Source organism: Larimichthys crocea, chromosome VIII (assembly GCF_000972845.2).
Source record: "Larimichthys crocea isolate SSNF chromosome VIII, L_crocea_2.0, whole genome shotgun sequence".
NCBI lineage: Eukaryota > Metazoa > Chordata > Actinopteri > Sciaenidae > Larimichthys > Larimichthys crocea.
Window position 1 is genome coordinate 11,874,920 of NC_040018.1, and position 22,775 is coordinate 11,897,694.

General features: G+C 39.5%; 3 protein-coding genes across 6 annotated transcripts in view; 2 read left to right on the plus strand and 1 right to left on the minus strand.

Annotated features, from left to right (window-relative positions):
* Window positions 1-2,758: 2,758 nt before the first annotated feature.
* Window positions 2,759-10,194, plus strand: caprin1a (cell cycle associated protein 1a). 3 transcript variants are annotated; one of them, XM_010731115.3, is made up of 17 exons: window positions 2,759-2,952; window positions 4,555-4,689; window positions 5,104-5,166; window positions 5,263-5,349; window positions 5,573-5,814; window positions 5,923-6,005; window positions 6,120-6,275; window positions 6,370-6,422; window positions 6,511-6,594; window positions 6,699-6,860; window positions 7,508-7,616; window positions 7,766-7,827; window positions 8,051-8,182; window positions 8,448-8,607; window positions 9,053-9,241; window positions 9,347-9,453; window positions 9,584-10,194. In XM_010731115.3, exons 2-17 carry the CDS (start codon window positions 4,555-4,557, stop codon window positions 9,668-9,670), a joined length of 1,911 nt encoding a protein of 636 aa, XP_010729417.3. In that variant the 5' UTR covers window positions 2,759-2,952; the 3' UTR covers window positions 9,671-10,194. The 3 variants fall into 3 exon arrangements, with proteins under 3 accessions (XP_010729417.3, XP_027137528.1, XP_010729408.3); XM_010731106.3 differs by lacking the exon at window positions 2,759-2,952 and adding an exon at window positions 4,254-4,383; XM_027281727.1 differs by lacking the exons at window positions 2,759-2,952; window positions 8,051-8,182 and adding an exon at window positions 4,253-4,383.
* On the minus strand, window positions 10,088-18,732 carry nucb2a (nucleobindin 2a). 2 transcript variants are annotated; one of them, XM_010731095.3, is made up of 13 exons: window positions 18,583-18,732; window positions 18,118-18,258; window positions 17,086-17,193; window positions 16,807-16,939; window positions 16,537-16,640; window positions 14,316-14,501; window positions 13,975-14,065; window positions 13,827-13,885; window positions 13,654-13,746; window positions 13,471-13,560; window positions 13,179-13,349; window positions 12,825-12,885; window positions 10,088-12,726 (listed from the first exon to the last, which is right to left on the minus strand). In XM_010731095.3, the coding sequence occupies exons 1-13, from the start codon at window positions 18,604-18,606 to the stop codon at window positions 12,497-12,499; spliced, it is 1,491 nt and encodes a 496-aa protein (XP_010729397.1). In that variant the 5' UTR covers window positions 18,607-18,732; the 3' UTR covers window positions 10,088-12,496. The 2 variants fall into 2 exon arrangements, with proteins under 2 accessions (XP_010729397.1, XP_027137529.1); XM_027281728.1 differs by lacking the exon at window positions 18,583-18,732 and adding an exon at window positions 18,338-18,356.
* plekha7b (pleckstrin homology domain containing, family A member 7b) overlaps window positions 18,202-22,775 on the plus strand; it is a 72,124-nt gene continuing 67,550 nt past the window's right edge. The window contains exon 1 of the mRNA XM_019272571.2: window positions 18,202-18,279. The gene's annotated coding sequence lies outside the window, so the exon portion shown is untranslated. The remainder of the gene's footprint in view (window positions 18,280-22,775) is intronic.

A 22,775-nucleotide genomic window follows, 5' to 3' on the forward strand; every position in this document is an offset into this window, starting at 1 on the left:
TGATGTTATAGAAGATAACTAACTAAAATCATACTGTAGTCCTGATTATGAGAGGCTAACATTTCAGAAGGTTCATCATTTTACACAGGGATGAGTGTTTGTTTTCTGTTCAGTGTGAGCGCCAAAAGACAAAAGATGAGATGCTTTCGCAATTGTGATACAGTTTTTAGGTGTGCGATATGGACAGTGCGAAGATGTATGGGGTTGGACTGAGACCTGCTGTGAGGGACTCAAACAAAAAACAAAGAGTATGTCGGTGTCAGTGTTAGTGTCAGTGTTGTGAGTTACAACTTTTAAATCTACACAACAAAAATCAACAAAAGGTGCCTCCAGCATTACAGAGCAACTGTGCCCATACCTTCATATATGTGATCATGAATGCATAGTATTTTCATAGCAACTCTCTGTGCCAAAGGACATTATAAGTAATGTGGCATCTTTGCAAATACCCACTTCACCAAAGTCATTACTCGTATGGTCTTATAAATGCACGACTGTGAGAAAACGATGCATTTGGTTTTCAAATGTAAAGAACTAGAATAGTAATCATCATAGTTTATCCCAACGGACTGAACTGTAAACAAATCCACCCTTGAACCACACTCCAAAATCAAACCTCAATCCCATGAGTCGCAAATTGCAAGATGGTGAATAAAATTCTTTGGCTGTAATAATGATAATGATGGTAGTTAAGTGGAGATGCTTGTAATCTGTCTGTAACACATGTGGCCCATGAATTATTAATGTTGCCCAACTAACTGAAGAGAGGAGTGGAAAAAGCCCCCAACCCTCTACCAAAAAACGGTAAACACCCACAATCCTGATTTCACCTCTGTGTGTCTGGTGACTTATCATACAATAAAAATACGCAGAACATGTAGAGATAGATACATAGTTTGAAAGGGAGAACAGAAATAGAAGAAAGGGAAAGCACAGGGGTTGCAGGTTGCAGATGAATTTCTATGCTTGCTTGGACTACACTGCAAGTGGTCTGGGCTGAAGTTTTTGTGGGGCTCTTGTGGTTTTTCAGCCAATAAATCCTCTGCACATATTTAATCCAGTCAGATGTGCTGCAGGAGAGAAGCACTGAAGGATGTACGGTCATTAGTGAGTAGCCCACATCAGAGAGAGGAGCTAGATATCCATACACCCCCCACCTCAAAAGTTATAGACATACGCATCATCAGACAGAGAGCCAGACCCAGGGATCATAAAGGAGGTGTGAAAACTGAGCGCTGAAGTTCATTTAAAAGGTCTGGATGTCTGAAGGTTTTGATGATACTGGTGCTCTCATATGCTGTTATTTTACCACATGACATAAAGTGTGAGAAATATGAACTTTCAAAATGTTTCTGAATCCGTTTTTTATAAAGCCATTATGGATGACACTGAAATAAAGATAAATGTCTCATCATGCCCACAGTTTAATCTGCATGCAGCTAATTTTACTATATTAAGTTTTGATTTGGCCCATTTAGCTCATTAACACTGCTGGTGTTAATTTTAAGACATGAGTATTAAATCAGCACTACTACTGCTGGTACATGTGTACTGTGTTTTGGCTTGATAGTAGTTATGTGTTGCAACACGGTAATTACAGTTAGTCTGGTATACTACCCAGAAACATCAGACATAAGGCCTGCTCTTTGCTTTTCCACTTCTATATTCCACTTACTTTAAGCAGATCATATTTGTGCGCTCATCGCTACATGGTTGCTGATTCACTGGACCCTCTGTGCAAATCAATTTAAAATTTCAACAACACTACTGTGAACACACATGCAAGGGCCTTTTTTCCAACACATTTTAAGCATGATGCTCTTTGGGATATGGATCACTTGCGCCATCTTCTGTTCATTACTTGCTATTACTAGAAGTATTTTTGCCTAGCAATACACCGTCCTATAACACCATGAATTGATCTCATCCTGGGATTTAGCTTCACACAATTATGTATCTATGTACGCTCAAGGTTTGCTGAAGGAGAATTCATGAGACTGCCATCAGACCTACTAGGACCTACTTTCTATTTAACTCAATTTAAAGCTCACTTAATATTATAAGCAGCTGGGTTCAGATCTTTTGTAGACCTTTTGCATTATGTTATTAATAATAAAATAGGGAGTTTTAGAAAATAAGTGATGATGATGATGATGATGTGTCTGAACCCACTAACAATCGCCCAAGCTCATGTCCTATTCGATTTTAATGTAGGTGTTTTGGGAACATGGTGACTGAACAAATTTAAATTAACTATTAAAAAAAAATAAAAATAAAAAATTGACAAAGGATTCATTACTTACCCACTGAAACTGTATTCCTGGCAGTGCGAAGAAGGCTTTGAGACAGTATTTACAATTTAATATAGGGGGAAACATTACAGAAACTACAGAAAACAAAACCGAACAATTGACTAAAAATTTGATGTAAAATGAATGGATAGACAAATATTAAATAAACAATTCTTTATAAATTGATTTTTCTTTGGGAAAAGGCTCAATCTCCTGTCTGCTGCTTCTTATATTTCTGGAAGGTTTTTAACACTACAGCACTTTTCTTGTATTTTAATTGAATTGTATTTATGTACCTGTTATGTATTGTTTTTAAATAAACTTGATTTGATTTAATCTTAATCATTCCCTCAGCATTTCTAAAATGATATCTCGTCTACATAACATTATGGGCACGCTTAATAATCAATTAATCATTGGGTCTAACATCAGGATGAGTACACAGTTTTTTCTGTCAGGCACTCTTGAGGTCAGCAAAGAGAGAGCGAGAGGGTGGGGTCCTTGTAGCCGCTACCGTTAGCTCAGCAGCGGCTAGGTCGGCTGGCGTGAACCGGAGCATCCTCCAACAAACAGCAGAGAGAGTAAAACCGCACAAACCGCTCTCATACAGCCCACGTTTAATCCGACAGAGGAAATCTCTTTGAAGACAAAGAGTATAAAGGTATGGGGGGCACCGTGTCATCGCCAGCAGCTGGCTTGTTTAAGCTGGATTTGTTTGAACTGGATGTTTTTAGTCTTTTAGTCACCCTGCAACGAAACGGACTTGTCGCAGCGTCCCGAGCCGCTCTTTGTGTTCCATTCATAACCGCCGTGGAACGACGTTTGTTCCGACCGTTACACGAACGTTAAACGGCCGTTACCGGTTGGTTCGCTTTTCAACTGACATCCGGTTAACTTAGCCGCATAACGTTACCGAGCACGCTAGCCTCCCGGCTAACAATGGGACAAGGAGATTAAGCAGCGATGTCCCCTCCTCCCATGCTTATTAAATTGATTTAACGCCGCTGGCTAACGTTTACCTTTACATCGCCGACAGGCGAGCTTGCAAAAACGAAGCCAAAGAGACGAGTTCACGACTCGGGCTGACAGTACGTGACTCGGTGTTATATAAGTTACGCATCGCCAGCGTCTGTCAATGAGGTTAGCCGGCGTCTCCAAGGGAGCTAACGCTAAGATTTTTAACTTTGAACACAAGGCCGACATTTTAACTTGTGTTAACTTCCTCCGTCCACTGTAGTTCGGCGTCATTACACGAATCTAACCCCAGCCCATTACGTTATTACTAACATTAAGTTGTGTTATGCTTCAGGGCACTTTAAACATGATAGTTTTTTATTCGTCCCGCAGCTCAAATCAAAGACTGCTTGATTTTTTTTTGGTCGATCACGTCGCTAGCTATCATTTTCCATGGCCCGGTGTTCCTGATGTCGACCTGAGTTTGTGAAGGAATCTCCAGCATTCCTGTAAAATCACGCCGTCATCCTCGGCAATGTCGGATCCATTGATAATAAAGCTAATCTTAAGATGATCGCCCTCCCATCAGTGGAGTTGATACGGTTTAGTGACAATGTTGACGAAGATGGGAATAGTCAATACAAATGTTTATGTGAGCAGCCTTTGCAGAGGTATGTTTCCTCAGCTCCCACACAGATGAATGTAAACACACACACACACACAGATAAAGTAGAGATGTGCTCATTTGAAAATCAGACGGTCTCATTGTGTATCCTGTAAAGGTAGTGATTTCACTTTCAGTTTTAAGGTCAAGGTTAGATTGTATTTCAATTTAATCTTTTTCCCCCCCCAGCACTGACATCCATCCTGTTAAACTAAGAAGTCTTGGTTTGTAAAGACAAAACAGTGTCTGCTGCTTTTATGTGCTGAGATCTGTCATGTATGTTTTTTTTTTAATCTTTAAAAAAGATAGGTTACATGATACAGCCCCCTTTTTGGAATGTACCACTCTATGGTCAGATGTTCATTTCAAAAACAATTATTTACATTTGCGCATAAATCAATGAACACAAAAAACAGAAAGAAGAGTAGTTAGATGGCAAAAGACTCATCTGCAGAAAATTGGAGTAGTGGGAGAGTAAGTAATTGCATGAAGAAGATCTGTGATAGCACATGCGATACACAAATAATTTGGCAGCCTCGTCATTGGTAGTTTAGAATAAAGCAGTCCAATGTGGATTTCTTACAAAAGGTCGCACAGCACAACATTTTAATCTTTAAATGTGTGTAATGACTGTTCTCCTCACAGATGCCTTCAGCGATGGTTGGCAACAGTGCTGTCCAGTCTGCCACTCCAGACCTGGGAAATGGAAATCATTGTGAGGCCATGAAGCAGGTTCTTGGTGTCGTTGACAAGAAGGTTCGCAACATGGAAAAGAAAAAGGTATCTCTAATGTGTCACATTATTTTCTCTTGTTTAACACCAAGCAGGGTGTGAGTTTATGAATCTATCATAAATCTTTTCTGTAACCACAATGATCATTTTAGGTGGTTTCAGACACACTGTAAAAAGATTAAGTTTATTGTTGCGTTTCATTCCAGGACATTACATACAGGCCTAAATTGGCACGACCTCCACCTGTTGCGTGGCTTGCTCTGAGACACATTTATGCCTGTATTTGATTATCAACTATCTTTCTCCAGTATCACTAACCCCACCTTTAATGCTCTCTCATCCAGCTGTATGAGCCAATTTCTGTTGCGCAAGGATATGTTGTTGTTTTGTTTTTTTTTGTCGTGTATTACATTTTTATCTCCACTTTAATTTCACATTTAGTGTTTCTCAATATTCTTACAGTCCAAACTGGATGACTACCAAGCAAAGAAGGATAAGGGGGAAAGACTAAATCAGGATCAGCTGGTAAGATAAGACAGATAACCCTGTTCTATGAGAGTAAAATCATTTTTTTAAATTAAATAAACAAATCTAAATTTTCTTTCCATGTCGCACCTGAAGGATGCGTTGTCAAAGTACCAAGAGATCATCAACAACCTTGAGTTTGCTCGAGATTTGCAAAAGAGCTTCCTGGCATTGGGCCAAGAGGTGAGTCCTGATGGTTCCTATGACTTGCTGATTGTTTGTATAATTGATTTTAAAGTTGTTATCAGTATGATATTCCTCCCTAGTAAGATTTATTGGCTACAACATCAGGAAATCCAGCATTCCTCCTTGTGACTCTCTCCGCGATTAATGTGAGAAATCTCGTCGAACCAAATGGACCGAAACATGTTTGACTGTGTGTGTGTGTGTGTGTGTGTGTGTTCAGGTTCAAAAGGCAGTGAAGAAATCTGCAAGACGGGAACAGCTGCAGCGGGAGGAGATGGAACAACGGCGGCTGAAGACGGTTTTGGAGCTTCAGTTTTTACTGGACCAGTTAGGCGATGACAGCGTGAGGCAGGAGCTTAAACGACCTGACGCCACTGGTTCTTCTTTGCTCACTGATGCTGACCTCACATCTCTTGATGAGTTTTACAAACTGGTGGGACCTGACAGGAACTATGATGTCAGGTATGAGAGTACCTGTGATTTTTCAAGTTTTTACCTGCTCAGTGATTAAGGATATTGAAAAAGACCAACAGTACGCTACCAAATTGTTTGATGTTGTATAACTTGTAGGTTGACTGACCAATATGAAGAACCCTCACTACACTTGTGGGACCTGCTTGAGGGCCGAGACAAGGCTGTGGCAGGAACCACATGTAAGTATTTTTATGGTTCTTGATCCCCCACCTCACAAACATGAGTGTATACAGTATGTATGTCATTGAGCCATGCTTTTGTTTATTCTCTTTTCACACTTTTCTTTGCTCCAGACAAGTCACTGAAGGACATTCTGGACAAAGTGCTGCTGAGTGGTTACTTCGATAGAGCACAAACCCATCAAAATGGGACGTGCGAGGAAGAGGAGGAACAAGAGGAGCAGACGGTGGTGGCTGAGTCTACGGCTGGGAAGCAGCCATCAGAACCTGGTAACTAAGAACACGCATAGAGATACAGTGCGTGTGTGACATATTTCTTTGACCCCACAAGAAAAGTTTCTTTACATTTGTTTGTTTTCTCCAGAAGGAACAGCTACTGAAAAATACACAGAGCCAGTTAAAGTGGAAACCACAGAGGTGAGACTTGTATGAGTATTGCATATATGCTGCATAATAACTCAAATCATAACTTTGCAGTTTAAATTAACATTTTCTTGTGTTCCAGTTCATAAACAGACAGTTCATTCCAGAAACATCGTACAGCAGTACAGATAAAGACCAAGTGGAGGAGTGGACAGTGGAGGCTCAGGTATGTTCCTCTACTCCACCAAAACGCTCCTTAATGCCACCATGCATATTTCTCAATGTGTTGTATGTGTGCGCACCTGTCACATGTGTCTGTGTGTTGAATAGATGGTGAATTCCCTCCAGCACCAGCCCCCTGTCCAGCTGGCTACAGATCCAAATGTTACTGTGAACCATGCCTCTCCCACCCCGACCAATGACCCAGTGGTCAGGAAGCAGGCGGTGCAAGACCTCATGGCCCAGATGCAAGGGACGTACAACTTCATGCAGGTAATGCATATAATGTGTTGTTGTGTTTAGCTCAGTGCTGTTTCCGCTCAGAGGTGGACATTTAATGTGGATTCATACATCGGGATATCAAATGTATTCATGCATTCTTCATCCTCTCTCACATGATGCTCAAGCACACAGTCAGGTACAGAACGGACACGTGTGGACTAGGGCTGGGCGATATGGACAAAAAGTCATATCTCGATATTTTTTTAGCTGAATGGCGATACTCGATATATATTGGTATTTTTTCCGTGGCCGGATAATTTCATACGTCTATTATTAATGGCCTGCCGGTAAATCACACTCCCACCACTCATACTACAAATCCCACAATGCACTGCGACAGCTGACCCACAGGTCAAGACCTGTGCTCCAGCTCTAACCCCGCTGCTTCGGTTGTTTATTGACACATAAATCAGTGGTCCAGTGTTGACAGCTTAGCGACTTTGTCACTATATTTAGTGACTTTTCAGACCCTCCAGCGATTTTGTTTTTTCCCAAAAAGCAAGTAGTGACAAAGCAAAAACTTTCTGGCCTAGGAGATTGAATCCACATCTTTCAGTTAAAGTGTTAGTACCCCAACTAACTTTGCTATGGCACCGCTGTGACACAACAATACATTTACTCCTGCTTTGTTCTCTCAGGACTCCATGTTGGAGTTTGATGGCCAGGCTCTGGACCCAGCTATCGTGTCTGCCCAGCCCATGAAGCCTGTGCAGACTGTGGACCTGCAGCAGATGGGCTGCCCCTCAAGTGAGCACCAGTTAATTTACCCAGACTCTGAACAGATTGTCTCACATATTCTACTGAGGGTCTGATCACTGTTTTCTAATGTGCGTACATTGTCCTGAAAGCGTATTACTGCAGTTAGTAATATTTTTTTTAAATTTTCTTCCAAACAGCCCTCTCAGAGTCCAGACTTCCTCAAACAAGTGTAGTGCCTGGACCACCAGAATCATCACAAGTAAGTAGAGTGCAAGCACAGGAAGTTGTTAGTGAGACTTGTTTTCACCCAATAGAGTGATGCAGCCATTGAATAACAATAGCAGTAAAAGCACTGTTATGTGGATTAAATGTGATGCTAATGAGGTAGAATGGAAACAATCAGAGATCCCATCATCTCCCACTGAGCTCTCTGCAATCCTTGTTTCCTTGCCTTCTGAATTCCCTTCCTCCTTCCTCCCTAGGGCTCGATGTCTTTGTCATCTGAGCAGTCCCCCGCCCCATGTTCTCTGTCCTCTGCCTTCCCACCTGTCTCCAAACCCTCCCACACTGGAGGCATCAATGTCAACGCAGCACCCTTCCAGTCAGTGCAAGCGGTATGCTTTCTAACATGGGTCCAATTACACAATATCTTTCGGACTTATTCAATACATTCTGTTGGAAACTGTCAGGTTCCAGTCTTATTAGCACAGTGGCAGCAATAAACCGGCTGATTATTGGTGCACCAACTAAACAGGAAGGAGTTTGACATGTCTCCTCATTTTCCAAACCTCCAGCACATTTTGCTCCCAAGAGGTTCTGTAGAAATGGTGACATCGTTTTGCTATGGACAGACAGAAAAACCTTTATTTTCCTCTTCAGGTATTTAATTTGAACGCACCTGTACCTCCAGCGACTGACGGCCAAGCAGATCCTCTGAAGCAGCCCAGCCAGTTCCCTGGTGGCTATGGACCGGGGTTTAGCAGCCAGTCAGAGAGTGCTGTCGAACAGCCTGACATCCCACAGGAGACATTACAGTCAGGTGAGGTTAGAACTTTGGCTGGATGCATATCTTTATACCAAGCAGCTTACATAGAGTGGAAAATCAGTTGTTTCTACATTGTTTGACATTATCTCTACGTTGACCTGTTATGACTATTAAGAGGAAAAATATACACATTTTGAGGTTGTGTGCATTTTATCTTAAAGATATATTTTATCTTGTATGAACAAGATGTTGTGATAATAGATAAAAACTTGTGTTGTTGGGATTTCAGCTGCACCATTGTTTCGCCTCACTGCAAGACAAAATATCCCTTGAGTGACTATAAAGTTGAAATTGGAGTCAAACAGCAGGCCCTAAGGCAAAGGAACTGCAGTTCTATCAGTCTGCAGAAAGTTATTTTGTATTTTAAAGCTAAACTGCAGAACTGATCTACAAGTGTACCATATGCACTTAAATTTCTGTCTCATTTGCCTCCGTCAAGTTGTCGGTGGGTTCCAGCCACAAGACCAAGTCATGCCGACGGCCGGAGGCCATGAAGAATCCTCTCCAGGCGCAGGGTTTGGACAGTCGGGACAGTCGTTTTACAACAGCAGGGGTGTGCCCAGAGGTGGACCCAGGAACGCCCGTGGCATGATGAACGGTTACCGGGGTTCCTCCAATGGATTTAGAGGTACGAGCATCAACCCGTCATGTGGCCTCATGATTTATTCTGCTGACATAATACATGTTGAAGTTACACAAGTCCACTGCTAATTCTAGTGTCTTCCTTCATCAGGTGGATATGAAGGCTATCGACCCCCTTTCTCAAATGCTCCCAGCAGTGGTTATGGTCAAACCCAATTTAACACATCCCGGGACTATTCCAATAACACCTACCAGCGGGTAAGTGTTCCTTTCATTATTAACTTCAACACGCTTCATGTACCAGAACGCTAATTTCTTTTCAGTGTATTGTTTTTACAATTTCAAGATTACAAAGGTGGTCGTTGTAAATTCCTGTTGTTTCTTCAAGGAGGGATATCAGCAAAACTACAAGCGGGGAGCTGGCCAAGGACCTCGAGGTTTGTCCCGAGGAAACGCTCAAGCAATGCGATCATAAAAAGATCTTAAAGACCACCAAGTCGCGCCACGTTTAACATTCAGGATTTTTGAATGTGTTTGCCCCAGCTCACTTTTATAACAATGTTTTCTTTCTCATTGGTAATCTTATTTTTTTTTAACTCCTGGCCTACTTATCAGAGTCAGTCTGCTTTGGTCTGTCTAGATCCTCTTAATGTTTTAACACAAAATGCTGAACTTCACCACATGTAGGATTATCAGCAAGTCTGTGTGATATAAAACAACAAATAGATATTCCTGTAAACTTGAAAGATTTCATTAATTTATTTTTTGTACAAAATAAATGCAAAAAATACCCTGCCACTGTCGATCTGATTCCATGAAAATAGTTTTCTTCTGCCCTATGCTGTCAGCCACTTTTTCCTCTTGATCTTATAATTTTCATAAAATCATTTAATTTTTTTTTTTTTTTTACACCCCTCTGTCACCTCTTCGCGCCATCACCTCTTTGTACGCTGATGTTATTGGTTGAGACTGTTTCAATAAAGTTGTGTTCTATTACCATCTGTTTAAGGATACTACTTTCCTGCTTCGGTATGCATCTGAGGTTATAAGCTCTGCTATCTTAATTCTGTATCATGTCAGACTGGTGGTAGCGCTTCACTAAAGCCTTCAAACCAATGACAAACGATTATTACCAGTAGTGTTTCACACCACTGTGTACATTTAGACTTTAACATTGTATCTTGCCAAATGAAGCCTGCACACTCGCAGCACATCTTTTAAGATCAAACTGTGTTAAGACAAATGCATCACTCAAAATGAATCACACTATAAAGTACATTTTGCTGTGTTCATACTGAAGCTTTCTATTTCAATGCCAAAGGATTTTTAATGTACGAATTGTCTGTACTTCACTGTTTTACACTGTATTAAGTTTGAGTCATTCAAGAAATCTGTCACACAATCTGAAATGTCATAACTGTTTTAAGACTGTATCTTATCCATCAGCAAGCCAGCGGACACACTGTACATTTTGTGCAAATTACGATACAGTATTGTCTCAAAAGAACACTTGGCACACAGAAAACAATGACACCACGAAAAAAAAAAGAACAGTATGTATTCCATGTCTAAATGATGTATTAAATAACACCACAGTAAGGCAGACCTCTTACTGGATGCAAATTGAACCGTTTTCAGTCAAAATATCCAAGTTTGCCTTGATGACTGTGCCAGCATAAAGAAACCACAATAGTATATGAAAAAAAGCATCCTGGATAGCACAACAATTACACCAGACTGGTAATCTGTCAGAAAAATATGCCATGCGATGATGCAAATTAGGCCCACGTAATACACACCTGGTGCCAAATATAAAGATGTGAACTGAATACAAATCCAGAGGTTTTTTTATGATATCACACGTAAACAGACTCTGCTCTTACCGAACCAGTTTATCAAATCCAGCAGTTGCTCCAGCAAAACACGTTGATGCAGAAAACCGATGCAGAGTAAAGTCTACATCTTAACTGAAAATGATAAACACAGCATTATTAAGAATGAAAAAGCATGATCAACTAATAAATAAACATGTCACATGCTTATTTTGTGCATGAAAAATAGAAATTGAAAATGCCCATCATACTGTTAAGTGTACCAAAGCAAATGTATTATATCAGAGGCCACATACTGTAAGTAACTTTAAAATAATAAGTATCTGCAGGACTTTGGGCTGTGATGAAGTATGGAAAATGTTTGTTGAAATTGGGGAATATTCCACAGCTATCTTTATTTTATGAACCTAGCACCTTTATTCTAACGTCAAAGTCAGCGGAGAGCTTTTATAGTATGGCCCCAAAAATGACCTGTTTTTGTACGGGATGCCTTTTTAGGCTGAGCACTGAAAAATCTGACTATGCTTGAAGAAGATGATATTTCAAGGTAGGTAAACAACTGACAGCAACCAAAATCCATCATGTAGAAAGTAGCAAAAGTATTGGTAAAATGATTTCTTGACAAAAATATAAGGACTTTGAGCAACCTGGCTTCTTGAGGGGGTTTCTGGTTAAAATAGTGTAATATTTGGTGACAGTGGCAGCTGGAGATGATGGAAATATAAGTTTTCTTCAAAGATCTGTGGATTAATGACGCTGTACCTGTCTGCATCAAGAGTCAAGGGTCTGGTTAGGGCATCAAAATGTTGTATATTGGTTAAAATAGCTGAAGTGCCTCTTTTACTCCTAATACAATACAAAATCTTAAAAATGTCTCTTGCATTCAATTTCTAAAATCTTTGACACAATCAAATGAAACACAGTCCACTACAGATCACACATGTAAACTAATCTCTTTTTTAAAAACATATTTGGGGATATTCTGACTAGTTAAGTCAGAAAATCAAAGTCATACGTATCCAACAGGCTCGGTTTGTAGAGCCAGCAACATTTTAGAGGTTCTATACTTTGAACAACAAACAGCAGGTCATGACAGCTCACTGAAATTATATTTTTTGTATAATCTTATTACCAGATATTCTTGATCTTTTCTAATGTAATCAAACACAACTCCTTGAAAATTTAAGTTTGCACATTTTAAGATGCACATCTGTGGTTGGTTTTCTATTGTTATACCATTAAGTAATCCAAGGATTACAGTTTTTTTTTTTTTTTTTTAAAAATCAAACACTGGTGTCATTCAGTGGGAATTCCATTTGTGCTGCTCTCCTTCATCTCAAGTGTCCTCCAAACCGTCTAAGTCATGCTGGTTAAAGAGGCCTAATATGTAGGAGGGACTGCTCCTCTGCACGCTGGAGTGGAGGTGCTGCAAAAGTCTGGTAGTGGACGTTCAAGTTCATACAGCATTGTTATGGCAGGTTATGCTGGCCTTGTGCTGCTTCTTGGTGGCCTGGTGGCAGATCCTGGTGTGTCTGAGGGAGACCCTGCTGGGCCAGGACTTCAACTGGTTGTTCATGGTGTTCCTGAAGTGTATCTTGAGGAGCATGGTGTGCAGGTTCATGTCCTTGTGGTTGGGCATCTTGCTCATAATGCTGCTGGTTGTCGAACGCATGCATCTCTGGGACAGCGTTTCCTTCCACTGTTGACAAAAAAACGAGGGAGTTTTATATTCTCACAGGTCAGCCTGTAAAATCAAACAACTTTCAGAAGAAACAAGATGGTGCAATCGACACTCACCGTGAACCTCTGGAGGGGGTTCTACTTTCTGTGATTTCAACCGTTCCATATGCTCAACAGCCTGTAACAATACAGAGGTCATATAAGGTTTTCTTATATTTGGACAGTGCACACAGTGAATAGCAATCTGATATCTTAAATAAAACATCAACATAGGAAATTCTTTTTTTAATAAGTCAGAAAATGTGTTTAACTGAGCAAATCTGGTGTCTCATTCAGATGAAGAATCTACAGAGCTATTTTCTTACAGAGCATCAGTTTGCCATATTTAATGAGTAAACCCACGGCATGAAACCTTGTCTGCAACGCAGATATTTCAAATACCAGTATAGCACTCCTCCTACTCCTCCGTACCTGTTGCAGCTCAATCTTCTGTGCATTAAGCTGCTCCTGTTGCCTCTCCAGCTCGTCTCTCTGTTTCTGGAGGTCAAAAGCTTTCAGGTTGAGGTCCTGTTCCTGCTGAGCAAGATGCTCCTCAAACTCCCTCATCTCCTCGTCTGTGTAAGCCTGGTTCTGCTCCAAGGTCTAAGAAACACGCAAAGTGGATGTGACACCATTTGTTACAGTGCTACTCCTTTTGACAAAATGATTTTAGGGTTATGTTGCTCTTAAAGGATGTCAACAGGATGAATTTATTGCATCTCACCTCCCAGCTATCTGGCTCCAAGAATTCTTTTTTCTTTGTAGCAACCAGAAACTCATCTAAAGAGACCAGCCTGTCTTTGTTAGAATCCACCTGTGAGGAAGACAGGAGCAAACAAATCTATTATATTTGCTACACATCTCATCAATGTTCGGTGAAAATAGGATCCTGAGTAACTGACTATACCTCGTTCATAACATGCTCTCTCATACGTAGCCTCTCTTCCTCCATCTCCACCATATCGTCCTCTTCATTGGTGGGGTCATAAATTTTTTCCAGCTAAAAAACACAAAAACAAAATGTTCAGTGGGAAGACCATTTGCTGAAACATTACAAATATTCAGATACTATGGCTTTACCTCTTTGGTGAACAATGCCTCCAGTTCCTGCTCATCAAAAAAGCCATCTCCATTGGTATCTGTATTAACAAGAGAAAACAAATAAAAACATTATTATAATATATCAGCACTGAATAAATGATAAGCTGCCAGTTGGTAAAGGTCTTACCGTGCAAGTTGAAAAAGGTCTTAGGGTCAAAATCTTCAGGGTCCAAGCCATCAGCTTCCTCCCACACCTCCTTCAGTTGATTCTGGCTACCCTGCAACACGAAAGCAAAATCAAATTTAAATTATAGCTGCATAAATAACACCATTAAACATTTAGGTGGACATTTTACGTCAATGCTAGAAATACACACCACAGAAACCCAAAAAACAACTTGTACAATGAGAACTATATAGATATATTTTTAAATCTGAGATAAAATTAGGCAATAGGACAGAAAGACTTTCTGAAATAAAACACATCATGTCTGTGTCCAGTTGTCACCCGTGTGAAATCAGACTTACCGGGTGGTTGACTTTAGGGTGGTCAGCATGCTTCTTCTTCATCTCCTCATAATGCTCCTCCTCTTTCTTCCTTTCATCCTCGTCCAGTGTTTTCAGGTGTTCCCGTCTGTCGTGCTCTTTCATCATTTCATACCTCTTGAACTCATCGTGCCTCTCTTTGTCATAGTTTTCCAGATCTTTAGTGGCCTGTTGCATGAGGGGAAAAACAACAAGGGTTAGAAATCCACCTGATTCAAATTAATAATTAATATGGTGCAATTCCATTTGAACATGTTCTTAATGCATCTGGAAACTTATTTACTGCATTCATTCAACTTATTTCGGAGAACTTTTACCCATTTCCAGCTTCATTAATATTCTGTTGTTTCATTTTGATGTGAAAAGAAATTTGTAGAGACCTACGACTTGAGAAAAGCAATCCATCATAGTAACCATCCTGTCTGAAATAATTCATCAAAGACTTTATCACTGTGTACCATATTAAAGATTTTGCAGGTTCTACAAATTGTTACCACCAACATACAGTTTTTATAAAGAAAATAAAAACTACAGCCATGACTAATTTTTGTTTCTGATGTTTTCTGAAGCCAAGAGGGAACTAAAATAAAACAGTATTTATACCTCTGGTCAGACTGCAGTAGAATGCAGTTGCCATAAACATTATTGTCCACACACAGTAGGCTGCAGTGTAACAGCACAGCAGGGGGAATGAAACAGACATTATTATATATTTTACTCGAGTCAATCTACAATGAAGGCCTTGTTGTTTAGTCAGGTGAGTGTGTTTAGTGTCAGATGTGTGGAGGCTGTGGTTTTGACCACTATAACCTGTGTCTGTAGTTCATTTTGTTTTTTTCGATTGCACTTGTTCAAGTATACTGGAAATTATGGAACCATTTTTCTTGTAAAATAAATGATTCAAATGTCAACAAGTTGGAAGTTTGTTTTGAACACCAGGAGGGAGGAAATAAAACAGACTTTGATACATTTCACTACCGTCAATGATGACTATGCTCATTATGCATATGTGCAATAAATGGGAGACAACTGATGACGATCAATTTATCCAAAATCTTCATTTATCAAAAATCGTGAACAAGCACAACACAAACTTGTAGAAATGTGATCAGCCACTCTACAAGTGCAAACAGCTGTTTCGACACCCCTTCCTCTGGCATATTGTACACAGTCAATGATTTTGAGCTTTTTCTCCTCCCACTTCAAGCAGTGCTTGTGAACATCTGCCAGACCACTGTGACGCCTGTGGGGGGTGCTAGAATGTTGGTGGTCCTTGTCCTAAAGCCCCAGAGTAAGCAAAAATGAACACCATAGCGAAATCTTGTTTAAAAAAAAAAAGGGAAGAAGCCACAAACACAGTGGTCCAATTACAAAGTAGGACAACTTTTTTCAAACTTTGAATTCCAGGTTGCCAAAGCTTTTTCTGAACATATTACTGTACATACGGTCTACACTAACATGTTTGTGTACTGGGATTAAAAAGTGAGTGAAAACTAGATGTTTATTTACACATCTTCTTCTTAACACTCATAACTATGACCTCATTGCTAAAACATATAATGTAATTAATACCTCTAAGAAACTGTCAGAACACTGATCACTATAGAAAAGACCTGGCAGAACAATGGTATTGGATTGCATAAGACTGTACAGATGTATCTAATATAGTGGCCTCTGAGTGTATATCAAAATCCAAACATGCTTTGGAAAACATGTTATGGTAGTGTGAAGCAAAGGTTCAATGTAAGTGCATTTTGAAATTGAATTTTCTTCAGGTCTAAACTTAAAACCACTTCTGTAAAATCTCTTGACAATTTGTGCTGACAATGAAAAGCAGGTCACATCACAGGAGCCATAACAGGTATTGCATAGCTCTCACAATGACACCACTGTTCTCCACGTCTACAATGGCTGTCCTCTCCTTCCTGACTGTTGAAAAGGTCTAGCTGTCTACAAAACTTGTGGTCATTCATTAGCCAATAACAGTGCCTTCCAAATAAAGCAGTTGTGTGAGGTCCTGTTGTAACGTCTCTCTACTGCAGCAATCCACAGTATCTCTATAAAATGCGTACTTTCCATCTGCCTTGTGTATGCGTCCTAATTACTTTACTAAAAGGGTCAATTACAGTTTAAATGAGCGGAATAGTGAGAACATAATTTGATTAAACTTATTTTTATGGCATGAAGTAGCAATAAGATTTACCGATTTGATGAGCCGATCCAGATCATCCACTTCAAATGTATGTGGGTTCATATGGTTCAAGTACTCAAACTGTTTCAGCAGAGCCTGGTGGTCCACGGCTATATCTATTCAGGGAGTAAATTTACATAAATGGTTTAAATAAAAACATACATAGATACAGAACAGACTATTTTCCTCATAATTCATTTATCTCTAATGCACTATTCAGGTTCTAGCATGTTACTTTAAATATAAATCAAAGTGAAAAATACATATTGTTATACAACATACCGTTCCCTCCTTCAAGGTCTTGCTTGGCCTTAATCAGAGTCCGGAGTCGGTTTACCTCCTGCCTCTTCAATTCATCCAGTTTTGTTCTGACATGATGGCTGACAAAGTCCAGCTCTTTGGCCAGCTTACCTTGCTGTATTATACATAAATGGTGCAAAAGTAAAGTTATTTAGCACAATTAAAAAGATGACTGAAATCAAAGTAATGATTAACTAACAGTTAACTGAAGGCTATTGCAAAGTTTGCTCCATAGGTGTAAACAAAGGAAAAGCAGGATACCTTGATGTCTTCCATGTCTGTATTGTGGAGCTTTTCTCTGAAATGCTGATCTTTCTCGAGAAAATCAATGACTTCTCTGAGGTAGCGGTCGTAGTGGAGTCCAGTGTCCTATAAAAATGTAATAAATCCAATGATGATTACATTACTTTAGGTAATAACACATGATTACACCAGCACATCTTTGAGAGATCTGACATACTGAAGACTGTGAGTAACAGAAGTCTGCTGACCAACATAACAGATCCTCTGGCCAGATGTTTAATGGAGAGATAACAGGTTTAGTCATGAATGTCTATAAACTGTATTACTACGTTCTGCAAATCACCATATGCTGCTTCTGTGCCGTGGTTAAACACCACTTACTCACATTCCAGTAAAAGGGTGGCGTTTGTATGCAATCTCACTCATGTCTCACTCTATCAGTTCTCAAATACAATCTGCATAGTATTTGTTTAAGCTCTGTGAAGCCGATATGTCAACATTTAACACGGACAAACCCTTGAAAATCCAATCTGTGCACTCACAAGGCTACAACATCTGGAGCTGTTGTACTGATGAAATGGATTTGTGGGATCATAACTTTTGAGCGCAGCGTCAGAGGTAATTTAATAACTAGTAGACATCAAATGAGACATCGCTCATTTAAATTAGTCCGGCTGCTGTTACCAAACTCTCTCGTTTGCAGCCAATAAAAGTAGCTGATAACAGCGACACAAGCTCATAGTATCGGGGGCTGCAACTAACACACTATTCTGCTGATTCATTTCTTAACATTGCTTATTCATTAGATGTATAACATTTTTTTTAAAAAGGCAATGCTTGTTACATGTTAACACACATATTCTTGATTCTGTTTGCTCTGTCCGACAGTATGCAGAAACAGAAAATAAATCTCCATATTTGCGAAGCTACAATGAGGAAGGATTTGTGCTTGATTTAAACAAAAAAATGACTGTAACACAAAGGAACAGGAAACATGTTGTTGTGATGTAAACACAGAGCTGTGTGTGGATATATCCCGTGTCTTCTTACCACACTGGCTGGAGGCTCCTCAGGTGTTTTCTCCGGCTCTTTGACTTTCGTCTTGTCCATACTGATGGGCACTGCCTCCAAACACAGCAGCTGGACCAGCAGCAGTGTCCAACAGCTGATAAGGGCCCGGCTCCAACACATCTGGAAATGAAGACAATTAAGGTTTACATCAGTTTTTTTATATTAGCTGCAGTATTATTGTTGTATTAGAGTTATGTACGTGGACAGAAACAGTCGACGTGTCTCTTGGTGTACAAGGGTCGTCGACTGTCTTCCTCTTGTGCTCTCAGTGTTACATCCCTTTAAAGCTGCAGAGGTTGTTCACTAATCAGCAGAGGAGCTGTTAGCTTTAGCGCTGCCACTGACAGGTTAATGAGAGTCAAGCCTGTCCATGACACTAAACGTAACCCTAAAGGCTTCACTAAAGAGCACCGTAACTGTGCGTCCCTTGTGTTGTTTACTCACTTTATTATGAACCCTGGTCTTCATCCTCTCTGCTCTGCTCTCTCCTCCTCTCGTCGCTTCGTCTCAGCTTGAAGTTGTGTGTCGGCAAAGCTAGCTCACTCGCTCGCTAGCCAGCACGCTAGGTTGTGAGTGTGGAAAGCGTTAACCTCAGTGGTCGGTGCCGCTGTCTGTCAAACAAACTAGCAAGTTGCGTTGCGCCGAATCGTACGTGGCGAGATGACGACGGAGCAGGTGGGCGGGCACCTCTCCGTTTCCGATCGAGTCAATTAATTACTGCAGTTTGACAGAGGGAAGGTCAGGAAACACGTGATGAAACAGCATTTGGTATACTTTTATGGTTCTTTGTTTGTTTTTGTTATTTGCTGTCTACTTTTATTTATTATAAGGTGTCCTTGGGTGACAGAAAGGCGCCTATAAAAAATAAAATGTATGCAGCCAATAAAAGTAGCTGATAACAGCGCCACAAGTGCATAGTATCAGGGCTGCAACTAACACACTATTCTGCTGATTCATTTCTTAGCATTGCTTACTCATTAGATGTATATAAAAAAGAAAAAAGCAATACTTGTTACATGTTAGCACACATATTCTTGAATCTGTTTGCTCTGTCTGACAGTATTCAGAAACTGAAAATAAATCTTCATATTTGCAAAGCTAAAATGTGGAAGGATTTGTTACTTGATTTAAAAAAAATATGTAAAACCTATTATCAAAGCCAAATGTAATTGGTATGATTTCAGAATAATCTTAGAGCTACCTGCCATCACTGTAACACAAAAGAACAGGACCAGGGACCAGGAATGATGAACTGTGTCTCTTCTTTTTTTTTTTTTTACTCAATGTGGTATACTTTTATGGTTCTTCTGTTTGTTTTTGTTATTGCTGTCTACTTCTATTTATTATAAGGTGTCAGAAAGGCACCTATGAAATAAAATGTTTTATTATTATTATTATTTATTGATTGATTTCTCACCAGTATTAATTATAATATGCACATTTGCCTTTAGGGTATTCTAATAGTGTACTGAAATAATAACAAATAAAATAAACAAACCCCATTATACTATAAATATAAGCCTTTAACGTGTTACTTAAGTAGACATGCAGTGTCAAATGTCTTACAATTAGGAGTACTGTATGTGTACATCCAGATCAATATGTGAACAGGGGATCAGCTATTATCATGTCAAAATTATCTTAAAAAATAAAATAATACCAGGTGGCGGTAATGCACCTAAACTCTGGCCAGTGTTACAAAAAAATGACAAAATACACAATTTGACCAATAGCATTACTTACTTACTTATTTATTTTCAAGTTTTGTGAATTATGTTGGCCATGATAATCATGTAGTAAAAATTTTATATTGTGACAGGCCTAGTCTGGACAAAAAAAAGTGCTGAACCCACTACCATATGTTACTTGATGGCTTAGTAGTTGGCTTGCTACCTGAAGGTCACAGGTTTTAAAGCAAGTCTTAATATATTGTAATCTAGAAACGAGAACACTAAGCTTATTTTATGTGTTTCAGCTAGTATTCATCTAGTCTTTTACTTGTTTCTGACACGTATCAGAACTTATTTCTTGTATTTTAGCTCATTCTTTTTGCAGCGTACAGCAATTTGAGCAGCAGTTAGCAGCAGTCGGTGATTAATGGGCTCAAGTTCACCTCTTACCCCAGCCCTGCTCTCTGTGCTCAAGGGGAGATCTTACACAGAACCTTATGGCTGTACTTACAGATGGCTATAGGTACTCCTCTCGATACCCTCTGTAGCCTGCAGGCTGATGAAATCACCAGAGCTCCTGTGAGCTTTCTGAAGACACCCAAAGAAAAAGTACTGTAAGTGATGTCAACAAAGTCACCAATTTTGTAACATATACACATGATCCACTAGTCTAATATGTTTTAATCTTGTATATATAGATGTACATGTACATCTTAGTATTTCCATCCTTGAATCAATGAAGCCTAGATTTCTGTCATCTATGCATGACTGTGAGTGAATGGGTGAACAGTGCATTGTAGAGTGCTCTGGATAAGATATATGCGGGAACAATTAAAGTGAAACTTATTTTTTAACCTAGCTTTTCTGTTCGGTTTTATTATAAACACTAAAAAGTCTAGATTTAAAAAAAGATTTAAACTGTTTTCTGTGTGTCAACAGCTATTTGAACCAGTTTGGACAGAGGGCATATGTTTGTTGCCCAGGAGTTGCAAAAACATTGCCTTTCTGTTGGGACTGAGGGAGCTAGAATAAAAATCCCAAAAGACTATTTATGAGCCTTGGCAGCTATAGCAAGACAATGAATTTAATTTCTTATCTGGATCAGTTGGCTTAAGACTAAATATAACATCCCTGCCCTGTAGGTGTCAGTGTAATAGTTCAATGAGCTGGAAGGCAATTAATCATTGTCTTGGATCAGAACTAACATAGAAAGTGAAAGAAAGCTAGAGCAGATGGGGAAGATCAGCACTTCTTTTTAATCAACAATCATTGAAGGTGTCACATAATGAACAGGAGACTATTGTCTAAATATTAGTCAATACTGTGTGCAGTTAATGATTCAATCACTTTAAGACGCCTATACACACTCATTTATATACTTTACCCTGCCTAAATTAAGGGATAAATTGAAAAAAAAAAGCATTTTTGAAAAAGGATGCTATTGATTTTCTATGTGGGCATCTGCCAGATAGATTAGGACCCAAACTATTCGAAGCTGAAGAGCAAAGCAAGATAATCTTTATTACATTTTTTGCTCAGCACCTTTAGTAAGCTGTGATTCAGCAGGAGGAGACTCTCCGAGGAGAAGACAATAACATTGAGTCACCTTGCTGCATTGTGAGCCTCTGGCAGACAAGAGGCAGGAATCAGCAGCAGCAGAGACCACACTGCAGAGCTGCACTGGACTGCGCATCTACTATGTGTGCATTTGTGTGTAAATTACTATGTATAAGTGAGTGCGTGTGAAATGAGGATGATGATAAATCATAGCAAGGTCAAATAACAGCAATTTATTGAGGATACCAGATGATTACACTGCAGTATGGATGATGTTCCAGCTACCCTGTGCTTCATTTTGCAAGCTGGTTGTGCAATACACAAATTACTTGTGCACAAAATAACACCAAATTTAGGTACAGCAATATCAATAATGCAGTGGTATTATTGATTAATCCCATGTAATATTTATGCCTATTGCAGATCTCTTCCAGTCTCTGCTTGACCTTACGATGCAGAACAGTGATTCTCTAAAATGCGGCAGAGTTTCTTCTTCAAATTTGTTGCAACTGGGTGGTGCTGTTCTCATTCTGTTAAAGATGAAATACTGTACATTATGAGTCACACACTTGGTTTATTATTTTTATGATTTAGTTTATAAAACACTCAATGATTATATTTGTGATTTGCTCACTGGCTATAACCCGATCAGGCCTCTGAGGTCAAGTGAGGGTAAGGGTACCTTCAGTCACTTTGGTCCTGCTCTGTGGAGCGAGCTGCCTGCTGACTTGTAGTCAGTCACAGCTGTGTCCACATTTAGGAGCAGGCTATTCATGCATGTACATGATTAGCCACTATGTATGTGTGTGTGAATGTGTGTGGCACTGGCTAAGGCTTTTGATTGTATTGATATTCTTGTTTTTTGGAAGTATTTTTTTACTATGTTTTTAGATTTGTGTTTATATTTTTATGTTTTACATGTAATGAAATGTGCTCTATAAATAAAACAACTATTACCATAACAGGTGTTAGGCCACTGCGAGCTCCTAAAGCAGGTCAACTTGGATTTGATCTGGTGACTGCAAAGGGCACGTCATATGATTCATACAATTTTAAAACTAAAACCATTTAGTGCCCCCTTGTGTCCTGCAGAAGCATGTGCATTTGTTCTGTTTCTATGCAGGGTTAGAAACATATTAGAGGGAAAGGACAAATTATTTTATTCTTTGAATAATATAATATATTGTATTCTTTTGTCAAGTAGATATGACTTTAGAAGGTTTGCAGTGAATTGCTTTCTGTACAGAAGCTGCAGTCTACTATATTGCTTTTTTAGAGGAAATGTTATATCTCTCTGTCTTTGAAGAAAACCTCTAGAGTTTCAACAAAGCTTCCCCAAAAGGGAATCACAGATCAAATGTTTCTAATGTTGACAGATGTTTGTTGCTCTCTGCTCACTGAAGTACTATT